Source organism: Eulemur rufifrons, chromosome 29 (genome assembly GCF_041146395.1).
Source record: "Eulemur rufifrons isolate Redbay chromosome 29, OSU_ERuf_1, whole genome shotgun sequence".
Taxonomy (NCBI): Eukaryota; Metazoa; Chordata; class Mammalia; order Primates; family Lemuridae; genus Eulemur; species Eulemur rufifrons.
Genome location: NC_091011.1, coordinates 29336554 through 29350889, shown reverse-complemented (window position 1 = coordinate 29350889; position 14336 = coordinate 29336554). Strand labels below are relative to the sequence as shown.

The following is a 14336-nucleotide window of genomic DNA, read 5'->3' as shown; positions in this document are numbered from 1 at the left end:
CATAAATCAATACCCCAAATGTTACCCTCACCCCAACCAGGGTTTCTAATGCACTGATAACCGTCATGTGGATGTGTCTTAGAGAAAGATCACATGCAGTAAAGTGTTTATGTTGCCACATTTTCTGCATATTCTGTAACCAGAAATTATTTGACTGCATACATCTATGTTCCAGGTAAGCTTGTTTTTGTATTGAATGCCTGCTTTCTATAATCAAAAATAAATATGCAGTATGCTTTACGCAATTGGCCCTAGGCAATAGAGCACATAAATGCTTTGAGGGCAATTACCAAAAATTACGCAGGTTGTTTGGAAAGTTATATGGAATTGCACGGATATCCTAAATGGGCTTTTGAGTAAATTGCCCGGTTACTGAGGTGTGGGCAGCTGTTTCCAGCACATTCTGGCACACCATGCATGATATTATCCATACCCGTATTCCAAAAAGAAACCTCCCCCATCTTGGTCTCCTCTTGGAGGAAGAGAATACACAAGCATTCGCTAGCTCAGGAGGAGCTGGTCAGCTAAATTACAGAAAAAGGTGCATCACTGTGAAATCTAAACACGAGCCGGGTGAGTGAAGCTGTTTAGGAATCACAGTAAGCTGATCATCTATGAAGCTGGAGGATTGAAATTCTATGCGGTGAAGAATATTAAAATAGGGCCCATAGGAAAGGAAGTCTCCTTAAAACTCATAAATGCAGAACCACAAAATTGAAATAGCGCGGATCTGAAAAGTGAATAAGTAGATGCCAGAGGGGGGTGAGTCACGAGCACATGAGTTGTAAGAGGTTGAACTTGAGAGACCAGATCAGGCAATGCTGCTTAACACCATCACATGATCCGCCCCAGGCCCTGTATTTAATTAAAACGAAGAGTGGGGCGCAGCAGAGGCCAGAAGCACACGCTGTTGCTCTTAGCGGATGGGGCCACAGGAGTTAAAAGTTAAACCTCGATTGCCTAAGTCTGTGAGAATTCAGCATGGAACGTCTCTGCTATTTCCTGGGATTTCTGCTTCTGGCTGCAAGATTGCCACAGGACTCCGCCAAACGTGAGTAATCCTAAATTTCTACGTTTAACCCCTTCTCTGCCTAGTGGCTACAATGATGGGTAATAAAGTCCCCTGAGACAGAAGTTGGACGGAGGCTCCTCGGAAGCATTCGCGGCCTCCCGCGTTTCTTCTGCAAACTGTTGGGAAACCACGCAGAACGCTCCCAGCTACGTTTTCTTGCTTCAGGCTCTTGGGAAGTGGAAACCAGGCAGGCCCTTTCCACGGCAATTGCCACCCACTCTTGCCAGATAATGGCTGGAGGAGGCTTGCACAGTCTCTGGCTGGAGAACAAAGCAACTCTACCAACCGAACTTTGCCTGGCTTCGGTCCAATAGAGTGGAGCCCTCCGATGCGCTGGGGTCCCAGATCTGGAGACAGGCTCTCTAGTAACCCCGACGCAGACTCGGGTGCTGAGCCTGATAAGCTTCCTGCAGAGACCTGCAAGAGCTGGCTGCCCGTCGCTGTCGCGAGGGTACAGGGAGAAGAGGTGCATGCACCCCAGGGCCCTACCCTGGTTACGCATTAGCGACTAGGGCACTTTTAACAACACGGACGCCCACTCGAGGAAATTAGAATCTTTGGCGGTGGGGTCAGAGCGTTCTTGTTTGAAAAGCTCCTCCTGGGATCTGCCCGTGGAGCCAGGGTTGATAACCGTTGAGCGGGGTTGCAGGAGCAAGAGCGGGGAGCCGCCGCGACCCTGGGCCGGGGCTTGCGGGGACTGAGGGAAGCGGGCCGAGGCTCGGCTAGCTCCGCTCCGAGACGCTGAGGCCGGAGGCTAGGGCCCCGGCGACTCTGGCGGCTGGGGCTGCGACCGCGGGCCGCAATAGGGCCAGCGTTTTGGACCCGGGAATCCAAACAGGGACAGCGGCGGGCGCGCCAGCGGGACTGACGCCCCGGCGTCGGAGTTCGGTGCGTGGCGGGCGCGCTGTGCCCGCGCGTCCTCCGAGCAGCCCGGGGACTGGCGCTGTGGCTGTCCCTTGCCCAGACAAGGAAGCGGCTCGGAGAGCCCGAGGAGCTCGCCTCGGGCCACGCAGCCCGCAGGCGGAAGAGGCAGCCTTCCATCCCGTCGCTGTCCTTCCTGCCAGGGCTTGGAGCTGGGCAGACCTGGGTTCCCTCCCAGCCATGGGGCCGGGAGTGACCTCGCTTCGTTGGGCTTTCGCTTCCTTGTTTGCAAAGCTGGGTAATAGGGGTCTTGTGAGGTCTGCTAACAAACAAGGTGCTTGGCATGGGAGACATACATGGTGGCAGTTTTTCTTATGGTGACAGTCCTGTCCCCACCCTCAGGGTCCCTCCCAGGACAGACTCCCGGAGAGTTCACAGCCCTGGGAGATGGAGAAACAGAGAACTGACAGGTCAGGGGAGACCGTGTGCCTAATTGCAGCCTTCTGTCACCAGTTCCATTTTGTCCAGTAAAACCGATGTGCAGGAGGTTGAATCTGGGCTGTCATTTGGAGATCAGTCCCCAACCTATCCGGCAGTGGAACAAAACCCGGGCGCTCTTGGGGTCACTTTGCCCCAGACTAAATATTCTGGCCAGAAAAATAAGGGCAGGTGGGATTTAGCAGTGCATCAAACACCAAGGAGTCCCTGCCCCTTTCCAATCATAGCCCTGGAGGAAGGAGAAGGTGTTGACAAAGTAGTAAGCAGCAGCCCAGCTACTCGGGAGGCCGAGGCAGGAGGATCAGTTAAGCCCAGCTGAGGTTGCAGTGAGCTACGAGGAGGCCACTGCACTCTAGCCGGGGTGACAGAGACTCTGTCATACATACATACATACATAAATTCGTTCATTCATTTAACTTTTTACTTTGAGGTGACGGTAGTTCACATGCTGTAAGAAATAATACTGAGCAATCCCCTGTATTCTTTATGTAGTTCCCCCAATGGTAACATCATGCAAAACACCATGTCGCTACCCAGATATTGACACTGATACAGTCACGATACAGCAGAGCTCCATCACCGCAGGGATTCTCATCCCTTTTATAGCCAGATCCACTCTCTTCCCCCACCCCCATCCTGCCGCTGGCAACCACTAATCCTTTCTCCATTTTTAGAATTTTGTCATTTTCAGAATTATATGCAAATGGAATTATACAGTATGTAATCTTTTGGAATTGGTTTTTTTTTACTCAACATAATTCCCTGGAGATTTATTGAAGTTTTTGCATCAATCATTTTTTTCTTTTTTTATCACTGAGAAATATTCCATGGTGTGGATGTACCACAGTTTGTTTAACCATTCAGCCATTGAAGGACATCTGGGTTATTCTAGTGTGGGCTGTTATGAATAAAGCTGCTATAAACATTCATGTATAGATTTCTGTGTGAACATATGTTCCATTTGTCTGGGATGCATGCCAAAGAGTACAAATTCTTGGTTGTATGGTAGTTGCATGTTTAGTTTTACAAGAAACTGCCAGAATAGCTGTACCATTTTACATTCCCACCAGCAATGTATGAGTGATCCAGTTTCTCTGCATCCTCGCCTGCATTTTGTGTAGTGACTACTTTTTATTTTAGTCATACTGATAGGTATATAGCGACATTCCATTGTAGTTTTAATGTACATTTCCCTACTGGCTAAAGATGTTGAACATCTTCTGGTGTGTTTATTTGCCATCTGTACGTCCTCTTTGGTGAAATATCTGTTCATGTCTTTTATCCATTTTCTAATTGAATTCCTTGTTTTTTAATGTTGAGTCTTGAAAATTCTTTATATATTGTAGATACTAGTCCTTTGTTGGAAATGTGTTTTGAAAATAATTTCTTGAAGTATATAGCTTGCCTTTTGATCCTCTTCATGTCATGTTTCACAGAGCAAAAGTTTTTAATTTTACTGAGGTCCAATTTAACATTTTTTCTTTTATGGATCATACTCTTGGTGTCAAGCCTAAGAATTCTTGCCTAGCCCTAGATCCTGAAAATTTCACCTAGTTTTTAGTTTTTAAAACACCATTTATTGGAATGGGTATCTTCCCTCCATTGATTGTTTTTCCATCTTTGTCAAAAATCAGTAGGGCATACTTGTGTGAGTCTATCTCTGGGTTCCCTATTCTGTTCCTTTGACCCATGTGTCTGTCCCTGTAACTCTCCTTTTTGTATTGTATTTTTCCTTGACTTCTGACACTTAAAATCACAGGACAGCTGAGCACAGTGGCTGACACCTGTAATCCCAGTAACTCAGGAGGCTGAGGAGGAAGGTCATTTGAGGCCAGGAGTTCGAGACCAGCCTGGGCAACATAGTGAGAACCCATCTCTAAAAAAAAAATTTTTTTTTTAAATTAGCCAGACATGATGGCACTGTTCTGTAATCCCAGCTATCTAGGAGGCTAAGAGGGGAGGATCACCTGAGCCCAGGAGATCAAGGCTGCAGTGAGCTGTGATTGCACAACTCTACTCCAGTCTGAGTGAAAGAGCAAGATCCCATCTCAAAGAAAAAAAATTAGAGGAGAAATCTGTGTTTTGATTGTATTTCCAGAAATGCTAACTTTCTCTGAGAATCTGAGGAAGAGGAAGTCTCTCTGGAACAGTGGAAAGAACTAGTCCTGGGAATTAAAAGATGTGAATCTTCATTTCCACTAAATTAAAGATGACCCTAGGTGAATCACATCATTTCTATAGGTCTGAATTTCTTCATCTATATTATGAAGGGGTTTGACCTAAGTGATCTTAATTCTTTCCATATGACAATTTCAAGTGAGTTTCCTGTTACAAACATTTTTTGATAAACACAAATGTCCTGCCCTCACTTAAATACCTGTTTCCAAATAGGAACAATCTTATAGAATCACAAGACATTTGGTTTTGGTTTGATTTGAAGGCCCAGAGAAGACACGTGGCCTGAGGTCACACAGCCTGTTGAGTAGCAGAACTAAGGCTAGAAACCATGTACCATAACCAGGTTCAATGTTCTTTTCCCTTCCATCTGCCTCTCTAATAAGAAGGCAACATGCTGCTCCCTCCTCCCACCAGATAAGAGAATTAGAAGAAAGAAGTTAGTGATGTGCATTCAATGTTGTTTTCTCTAAGCACCCACTAAATAGCGCACCTTGTCGTAGGCCTCTTTCAGAATTTAAAGAAGAAGAAGACAGAATTTCTGGCCTCTAGGACATTGTGGCCAGGCTAAGGCACATGACCATATAAATTGATGAGAGTGCAATTTAAGACAGTGTATGACTAGGGGTTAGCTGAGGGTTATAGGCAATTGAGCTTTTGGCTGTAACAGAATAGATTGAATAAGGCACTGATGATCTCACGCCATCAGTCCAGAGGTAGGCAGGACGAGAGCATCAGCTCAACAGTGTCAGCAAGGACTCTGTTTCACCTTTCCACTCTGACACCCTTGATGTGTTGGCTGTTTCCTCGGATCTGTGTCCTCCTGGTTAATTAAATATGGCTGTCACAGCTCCAGGCATCACATCCTGATATAACCTTCTCCAAAATCAATTTTGAGGAGGAAAAAATAGAGTTTTTTCTCACATATCTCTTTTTATAAAGGAGAAAAACCTTTCCCAGGAGCTCCCAGCAGACTTCCTCTCGGCTTTCATTGGCCGGGATTTAATCATCTGCTCCTGCCCAAACTAGGAAAGTGAGCCTCTGGGATTCCAAACTGTTAAAGGCTCTGGCAGCTAGAGAAAAACAAAAAGGAGGAGGAATGCAGGCAGGAAATGGCTGCTGGATAGGCAACCAGCCAGTCTGCTGCAATGCTCAAAGAGTCGTCAGGCAAGGCAAAAAAGGGCAGACAGCAACTCAAGATTAGAAAAAAGTTTAAAAGAACTATGATATTATAAACCCTAGGGCAACCACTCAAAACAAGTCAGAGAGGTCTAGGTAATAAGCCCGTAGTGGAGATAAAATGGATTTCAAATATAATCCCAAAAAGTACAGGAAAGGAAAAAGAACAGATGGGACAAACAGAAAACAAATAAGATGGCACACTTAAATTATTAAAAATAATATTGAGGCCAGGCGCGATGGGTCACACCTGTAATGCTTGCACTCTGGGAGGCTGAGGTGGGTGGATCGTTTGACCTCAGGAGTTCGAGACCAGCCTGAGCAAGAGTGAGGCCCCATCTGTACTAGCAATAGAAAGAAATTAATTGGACAACTAAAAATATATAGAAATAATTAGCTGGGCATGGTGGCACATGCCTGTAGTCCCAGCTACTCAGGAGGCTGAGGCAGAAGGATCGCTTGAGCCCAGGAGTTTGAGGTTGCTGTGAGCTAGGCTGATGCCATGGCACTCACTCTAGCCTAGGCAACAAAGTGAGACTCTGTCTCAAAAAATATATATATATATTGATAATTACATTAAATGTGAATTATCCAAACACTCCAAATAAAAGATAGAGATTGTCAGACTAGATTTAAAAAACAGCAAGCATTAATATCAAATTAGTATTCTGAGCAAGGAACATTACCAGTGAGTGATAAAGAGGGTCAATTCCTAATGAGAAGAGTCAATTCATCAAGAAGACTTAACAGTTGTAAATGTACAGTGTACACCTAACAAAAGAGCTTCAACATACATAAAGCAAAAACTGACAGGACTGGAAGAAGAAATAGGCAAATTGGCAAATCCACAATTACAGTTGAAGATTTCAAGATTTCTTTGTCAGTAATTGAAACAACAAGTAGGGGCCGGGCGCGGTGGCTCACGCCTGTAATCCTAGCACTCTGGGAGGCTGAGGTGGGTAGATTGTTTGAGCTCAGGAGTTCGAGACCAGCCTGAGCAAGAGTGAGACCTCATCTCTACTAAAAATAGAAAGAAATTATCTGGCCAACTAAAAATATATATAGAAAAAATTAGCTAGGCATGGTGGCGCATGCCTGCAGTCCCAGCTACTCGGGAGGCTGAGGCAGGAGGATCATTTAAGCCCAGGAGTTTGAGGTTGCTGTGAGCTAGGCTGACGCCACGGCACTCACTCTAGCCCGGGGCAACAAAGCGAGACTCTGTCTCAAAAAAAAAAAAACAAGTAGACAGACAGTCAATAGGAACACAGAAAACTTGAAAAACACTATCAACTAGCTTGACATAAATGACATTTCTAAAAAAAAAAGCCCATTCTACCCAACAAATGTAAACTATACAAGTGTATATGGAACAGTCACCAAAACAGACCATATTATGGGCCATTTAAAAAATCGTTTAACAGTGGGCTGTCCAGGACGTCTTTTGAGATCCTCGAGGTATGCCTGAGCCTGGCATTCCTTTAGCCAACTGAACAGTTCAGAGTGGGAAAAGATGCAAACACTGGCCTGAACATTCTTGGCATCCTAGTAATATCATGTCAAATGCAAATATGCAGAGGATATGTATTGAGAAGCCAAGTGATGGTTATGAAATATTGGCTTTCAAAATTTTTCTTTGCTTCATTGAAAGTACATAAAGAGATAGGGTCTGAATGTTTGTATTCAAGGTATTTCCAGTAGACTTCTTTTTTTAAAAGCACCCTCTATTTACTTGAGATATTGAAAGTATTATACATGTGCTTTCCAACAGTATGAAATAAAAAGTTTCTTTAACCACTGTTAGATGAGTACTCAATGAAGAATGCAATAGACTAAATAATTTATTTTTCAAATATCGCTATAGGATTTCATGATGCACTAGGCAATGAAAGGCTTCCTGGTTATGTGAGGGAGCACAACCAATTGAATGGCTGGTCTTCTGATGAAAATGATTGGAATGAAAAACTCTATCCAGTGTGGAAGAGGGGAGACGAGAAGTGTAAAAACTCCTGGAAAGGTAAGTCAAAAGATTCATCCCTAACAACTGTAACTTGTAGAGACTTTTAGATTATGTGGCTCATGTTTCCATGAAGGACGGTCCTCTAGTTACCAAGTGGGTGGTACCTGGGTTTGGCAGCCTTTTCTTTATCCTAACATTATCACATTTTAAGCCATAAAATAATGATTAATCTCTTTAGAAATGTCCAAGTTGGTAGAATATTTTGAAGAGCAAGCAGGTTTAGCCTTAAACCTACTTAATTAACGTGGGACTCAGTCATCTTGAGAAGGCCTGTGAACCCCCAAAGCAGTTTTTGATCGTCTCAAAGCTGTGTTTTATCATAAAGTGAAAATCTTTCCTTTCAAATAAGAAAATGAGTCCTTCAGCCATTGGTTTTGAGATTTAAAAAATACAAACTTTTAAAACTTGTCTCCTTAATCTATTTGAGCAAATGTTTTTTATTATCTTAGGTAAATGTTCTTTATATGGTTAGAGAATTCTTTAACTGGTCTGATTTATTTTTTAATTTATCTTCTGGAATGTTGTACTCTGAAAACTAAAGTTAGGAATCCAGAAAATGAATTTAATGTATTGTAAAGAGGCATGTGGCTCCCTGGGTCCCTATTAATAGATTTAACTTTACTTTAAATATGTAGTACTTATCTATTTATGGGTAAAAGAAAAAAGAGATGCTTGATCATTGAGCTCCACTTTCTCCCGCTCTAGGGGGCTGCGTGAAGGCAGTCCTGACCAGTGACTCACCGGCACTGGTGGGCTCCAATATAACGTTTGTGGTGAACCTGATATTCCCCAGATGCCAGAAGGAAGATGCCGATGGCAACATAGTCTATGAGAAGAACTGCAGAAATGGTAAGAACATAGAATTCTCCCAAACTGCCGGACACCCTTCTCATAAACCGTAATGCTCACAGGTACTCATGTAAGTGCAAGATGCTGCTATCATCCCTTGCACCCTCCTCCTCAAGTTGCAGGCCAGGAAGGAGAGAGTGCGTGGTCCTACCCAGCCCCTTCACCGACATCAAAATCAGCCAAATCTACTTCAGCAAACTGGTGGCTCTCTGCTGCTTGGAACCCTCATCAAAAGCTATTGTCACACCCAGCTTTTTCTTAGTGTCCAGTGGACTGGACAGAGAATACCTTGTTGATTCTCACATTTTGGTGTTATTACTTGGAACTCTTTTTTTTTTTTTTTTTTTTTTGAGACAGAGTCTCACTTTGTTGCCCAGGCTAGAGTGAGTGCCGTGGCGTCAGCTTAGCTCACAGCAACCTCAGACTCCTGGGCTTAAGCGATCCTACTGCCTCAGCCTCCCGAGTAGCTGGGACTACAGGCATGCGCCACTATGCCCGGCTAATTTTTCTATATATATTTTTAGTTGTCCGTATAATTTCTTTCTATTTTTAGTAGAGACGGGGTCTCGCTCTTGCTCAGGCTGGTCTCGAACTCCTGACCTTGAGCGATGCACCCGCCTCGGCCTCCCAGAGTGCTAGGATTACAGGCGTGAGCCACCGCGCCCGGCCTTACTTGGAACTCTTGGTTATGCAAAGAATAGCTGATTTGACAGATGTTTGCTGATCAGTTTAATTTTGGCTGACAAGTTATTTCTTAAGCAAATGCTGTGTGGCTAGCACAAATGCTAAAATGTGTATACTTTGATTTTGCTTTACCCTTAAAGAGATAAGCTCTCTGTCCATGTTAAAGAGCACAAATGAGGACAAATTACATCAAGGGAAATTATCTTGTTAGAATTGCACATTCTCAAGAAAAGTGAGCTCATTACTGAGATTCTTCAATTGATGGCAAGGCTATTTAATAATGCACTTATAAGGGTAACTAATATGTCATTAGCATGAATCTGCATTGCAGTTGACCCCCGCCCCCAGGTGGGCTTTCTTGGAGGGAGCTCCTATATGCAGATGGAATTTTGAGGACACCTATTGATCATTTGATAACATCCTATACCTCCCAAGAGCCCTCCTCCTGACTGGGCTAATAAAAGGAAACAATCTGAGAAGTCAGGGAAGTGAGTGGGTCAGTGAGTGAGTCGGTCTGTCTCTTTCCACTCGCGGAGACCCATTTTATTCTACAATTAAGAGCTGCTCTTAGGCCGGGCGCGGTGGCTCACGCCTGTAATCCTAGCACTCTGGGAGGCCGAGGTGGGCAGATCGTTTGAGCTCAGGAGTTCGAGACCAGCCTGAGCAAGACTGAGACCCTGTCTCTACTAAAAATAGAAAGAAATTATCTGGCCAACTAAAAATATATATAGAAAAAAAAAATTAGCCAGGCATGGTGGCGCATGCCTGTAGTCTCAGCTACTGGGGAGGCTGAAGCAGTGGGATTGCTTAAGCTCAGGAGTTTGAGGTTGCTGTGAGCTAGGCTGACGCCATGGCACTCACTCTAGCCCGGGCAACAGAGCAAGACTCTGTCTCAAAAAAAAAAAAGAGCTGCTCTTGTGAAACTGCTCCCTGCCTGAGGTTACACTGTCATATTGGCCTTGCTGGTGATTTTTCCAAGAAAGGAGTCAGAGGACCAGGATGATAGTCTGGACTTGACACTTTGGTGCATCTGGTCATTCTTCAGCCAAGAGCACACCAAGAACCAAGAACCGAGGGCATACTCCCACCCTGACATCTTTGGTGCCAAAACCGGGATTCTGACACATACACATTTGCTTTATCCATTCATCCATTGATGGGCATTTAGGTTAATTCCATATCTTGGCTATTGTGGATATTATTGCAATAAACAAGGGAGTGCAGATATCTCTTCGATATACTGATTTCCTTTCTTTTGGATACATACCCAGCAGTGGGATTGCTGGACCATATGGTAGTTCTATTTTTAGTTTTTTGAGGCTCTTCCATACTGTTCCGCATAGAGGCTGTACTAGTTTACATTCCCACCAACACAGTACGAAGCATTCCCCTTTCTCCACATCCTCACCAGCATCTATTATTTTTGTCTTTTTGATAAAAGCCTTTTTAACTGGGGTGAGAAGATCTCTTATTGTGGTTTCAATTTGCATTTCCCTGATGATTGGTGATGTTGAACATTTGTTCATATACCTGTTGGCCATTTGTATGACTTCTTTTGAAAAATGTCTATTCAGATCTTTTGCTCATTTTTTGTTAAGTCTTTACTGATTCATAATTGTACTTCTTTCAGGGTACATGTGATGTTTTGATACATGCATACAATGTGTACTGATCAAATCAGGGTGATTGGTATATCCATCACCTCAAACATTTATCATTTCTCAGGTTGGGAACATTCCAAATCTTTCTTCTAGCTATTTTGAAATATACAATAAATTATTATTAACTATAGTCACCTACATTCAATAATTTTAACATTTTGTCATATTTGCTTCTTTCTATATATTTATATCCATAGCTGAAGATAGGTGATATCTGTATCTGTATCTATGTATCTGTCTGGAGAGAGATTCTTTTTTCTGAATCATTTGAAGAGACAAAATAACCAAATGTAGTATGCAAACCTTGATTAGACTGTGATAGGGGTGGTAATGGTGTTGTGATATGTAGGAAATGTTCTTATTCTCAAGAGATGTGTGCTAAAGCCTTTATGAATAAAGAGTCATAATGTCAAATGAATCAGAAAAAAAAGATACAGATAGAGTGTGTCAAAATAAAAAGATAAGGAAAACATGTTGCAGTTTGGTTTGAATAGGGTTGTGATTTGGAGACTGAATAGAAAAAAAATATATTAAATGATATCTCTACATTGAACTTACTTTCTCTGTTTAGATACCGGTTTATCTGCTGACCCGTATGTTTACAACTGGACAGCATGGTCAGACGACAGTGACTGGGGAAATGGCAGCGGCCAAAGCCATCATCACGTGTTCCCTGACGGGAGGCCTTTTCCTCACCACCATGGATGGAAGAAATGGAATTTTGTCTACGTCTTCCACACGCTTGGTTGGACTTTTACAAACCTCCTTAGCCTCTTCTTTACCTTTCCTTAAAATTTTAACCTTCTCTTCTTATTCTATAATTGAGAATGATAACAAGGAGAGTTTAATAAGTTACTGTGTTAACTTTTCTTAGCATGGGTGGGTGATGAGAGGTGAAAAAGAAAATCTTTGTTAACCTTGCCAAATCTCCAGGACACCAAAGAACTAAAATGGGGGGAGGGGGAGATTCAGTTCTTTTTTAAAACACAAAACTACCTGGCCAGGTGCAGTGGCTCACGCCTGTAATCCTAGCACTCTGGGAGGCCAAGGCGGGAGGATTGCTTGACCTCAGGAGTTCGAGACCAGCCTGAGCAAGAGCGAGACCCCACCTCTACTAAAAATAGAAAAAATTAGCCAGTGTTTGAGGTTGCTGTGAGCTAGGCTGATGCCAAGGCACTCTAGCCCAGCCAACAGAATGAGACTCTGTCTCAAAAAATATATATATACTCATTTTTCTATTAAAACAATAACAAGAAAAAATGCTAACATTTATTTGGATGGCACATGGATGAGCATTTGTTGATTTATTCTTTAATCTTTTTATGTTCTCAAAAGAATTTTTATAATTTAAAAAACATGCTATTTGTTGGAAATTTTCAGAAAAAGTACAAATAAAAAGTAAAAATTATTCATAATTAATAGCAGAGATGATCATTAACATTATGGTGCTTTTTTTACTAGTATTTCTTGATTACGATTATAACATATGCACGTTTTTGCTTAATATGAGCATTTGACAATATCATTAAAAGTCCTTTATATACTTAATTTTATCAGCTGCATAATATTCCATTTTATAGAAACATAATAAGCCTAACTACCTAACTACTGTCCTACTTTAACATAGTCTACTCTCTCTCTTTTTTAAACTATAAATGGTATTCACTTTGTTTTATGATTGGTGAAGCAATTATTTTTGGGAGAAGCAAATTTAGGTAATTATTAGCACAGCTGCTAAATTCTTAGTTTAAAATGTCACAGGTTCCATCTGGCACTGAGTATTTGAAAACTGCTACCAATCGAGCAGCCTCCAGATTTCAAAATGTTTTGTCTTTCTATTACCTGAACACAGTACAAAATATCTCAAATATTATGCCTGTCTATTTAAATCAATTGCTTTAAAGCTGACCTTTCTTCTTCAATACCATCATGACCCTGTAGGTCAATCAGCAAACATAGGATTTCTTTGACCTGTCACTCCCAGAATTCAGCCCCTTTGCACGGAGGAGTCATTTATGTTCACTAACACTCCGGACTCTTTGTAGCCTAGTTAACATTCCATTAACTTAACCAGCTTAAATGTCTTTATTTAAAATCAACCTTCAGCCTGGAAACTGCTCTGTTTTTCTAACAAGACTGTCTTGAATTTCCATCTCCCACTGAGGTCTCAGGGTTCATTGATCTTCTCCCTCAACTAAGTGTGGTTTCATCTCTCTGTGCTTGAACTCACATTTTGCTCACGTGCAACTCACCCCTGAGAGATGCTTCCTCCCCTTACAACCTCCAACGGAACTGCCCCTGCATCTCAAGGTGAAGGAAATTCCAAATCACACATCCCGCGGGAGACCAGTGTGTTTTTCTCATGTGTTTGTGTGATAAAGGTGGTCTTTAAACATCTCTGTCTCTCAAGCCTCTATCCTACGATACCCAATCAATGACAGGTCTAAGCCAGGCACCTTGACAGGATTAGACAAGACCTTGAGCCCTGAGGGAGAGGAAATACTCCCGCCTGCCCCTGCAGTTAGATTCAGGGAGGGCTGGAGAAAGAAAAAGAATGACTCAAGGGTGTCCTAGAAATGTGTCTGTAGAACCACTCCATTCTTCCTTTTTATATCTACCTCGCCCTATTTCTCTTTCATCACTTCCTGTATTTTTATACGAAACTACTATTAGAGAGTGGAGGATTCCAGTTCCCTTTTAAAAAGCTCCTTAATAACATAGCTGAAATAGTAATAGTAACAAAAATAAGGTAGATTTTTTTGGATAAATAAATTTTTTAACTCCTCTGGGCACCTCACCATTAAATATATTTTCTTTGGGAAAAACATATATTTCATGTGCCAAGACACTTATTAAAAATATTTATTTGTAAACTAAGGGCTAATTTTATTATCCCACTCAACAGCTCTTTTCATTTTAACCGACTATATATAATTACATATATATAACTGGATTTGTTGTGTAAGATTTTACATAAAAATGATCACCATCTCCCTTTCTGAAGCAGCACTATTTTCCTATCCTATTTTCTCTCCTCGGGGCCATCTCTAAATGGTGGTGGCTAGTCTTTAAGAAACAGCTTCCTATGATGATCATGTAATGTAGCCAATAACTAAAGATTCCCATCCTCCCAAAGGTCAGTATTTCCAGAAATTGGGACGGTGTTCAGTAAGAGTTTCTCTAAACACAGCCAATGTGACACTCGGCCCTCAACTCATGCAAGTGACTGTCTACAGAAGACACAGACGGGCATTCATTCCCATCGCACAAGTCAAAGATGTGTACGTGGTAACAGGTGAGTGATGTGAACTCTAAATTAACTAAGGATGAGACACTTAGT

The 14336-nt window shown here is 42.3% G+C and overlaps 1 protein-coding gene across 2 annotated transcripts in view; it reads left to right on the top strand.

Annotated features, from left to right (window-relative positions):
• Positions 1 to 867: 867 nt before the first annotated feature.
• The window catches only part of GPNMB (glycoprotein nmb), a 28760-nt gene continuing 15291 nt past the window's right edge, over positions 868 to 14336 (top strand). The window contains exons 1-5 of one of the 2 annotated variants that reach the window (XM_069462621.1): positions 868 to 1051; positions 7647 to 7799; positions 8508 to 8651; positions 11568 to 11741; positions 14133 to 14291. In XM_069462621.1, coding sequence (XP_069318722.1) covers positions 982 to 1051; positions 7647 to 7799; positions 8508 to 8651; positions 11568 to 11741; positions 14133 to 14291 — 700 coding nt within the window. In that variant the 5' untranslated portion in view covers positions 868 to 981. The remainder of the gene's footprint in view (positions 1052 to 7646; positions 7800 to 8507; positions 8652 to 11567; positions 11742 to 14132; positions 14292 to 14336) is intronic. The other variant, XM_069462620.1, reaches the window with a different exon arrangement.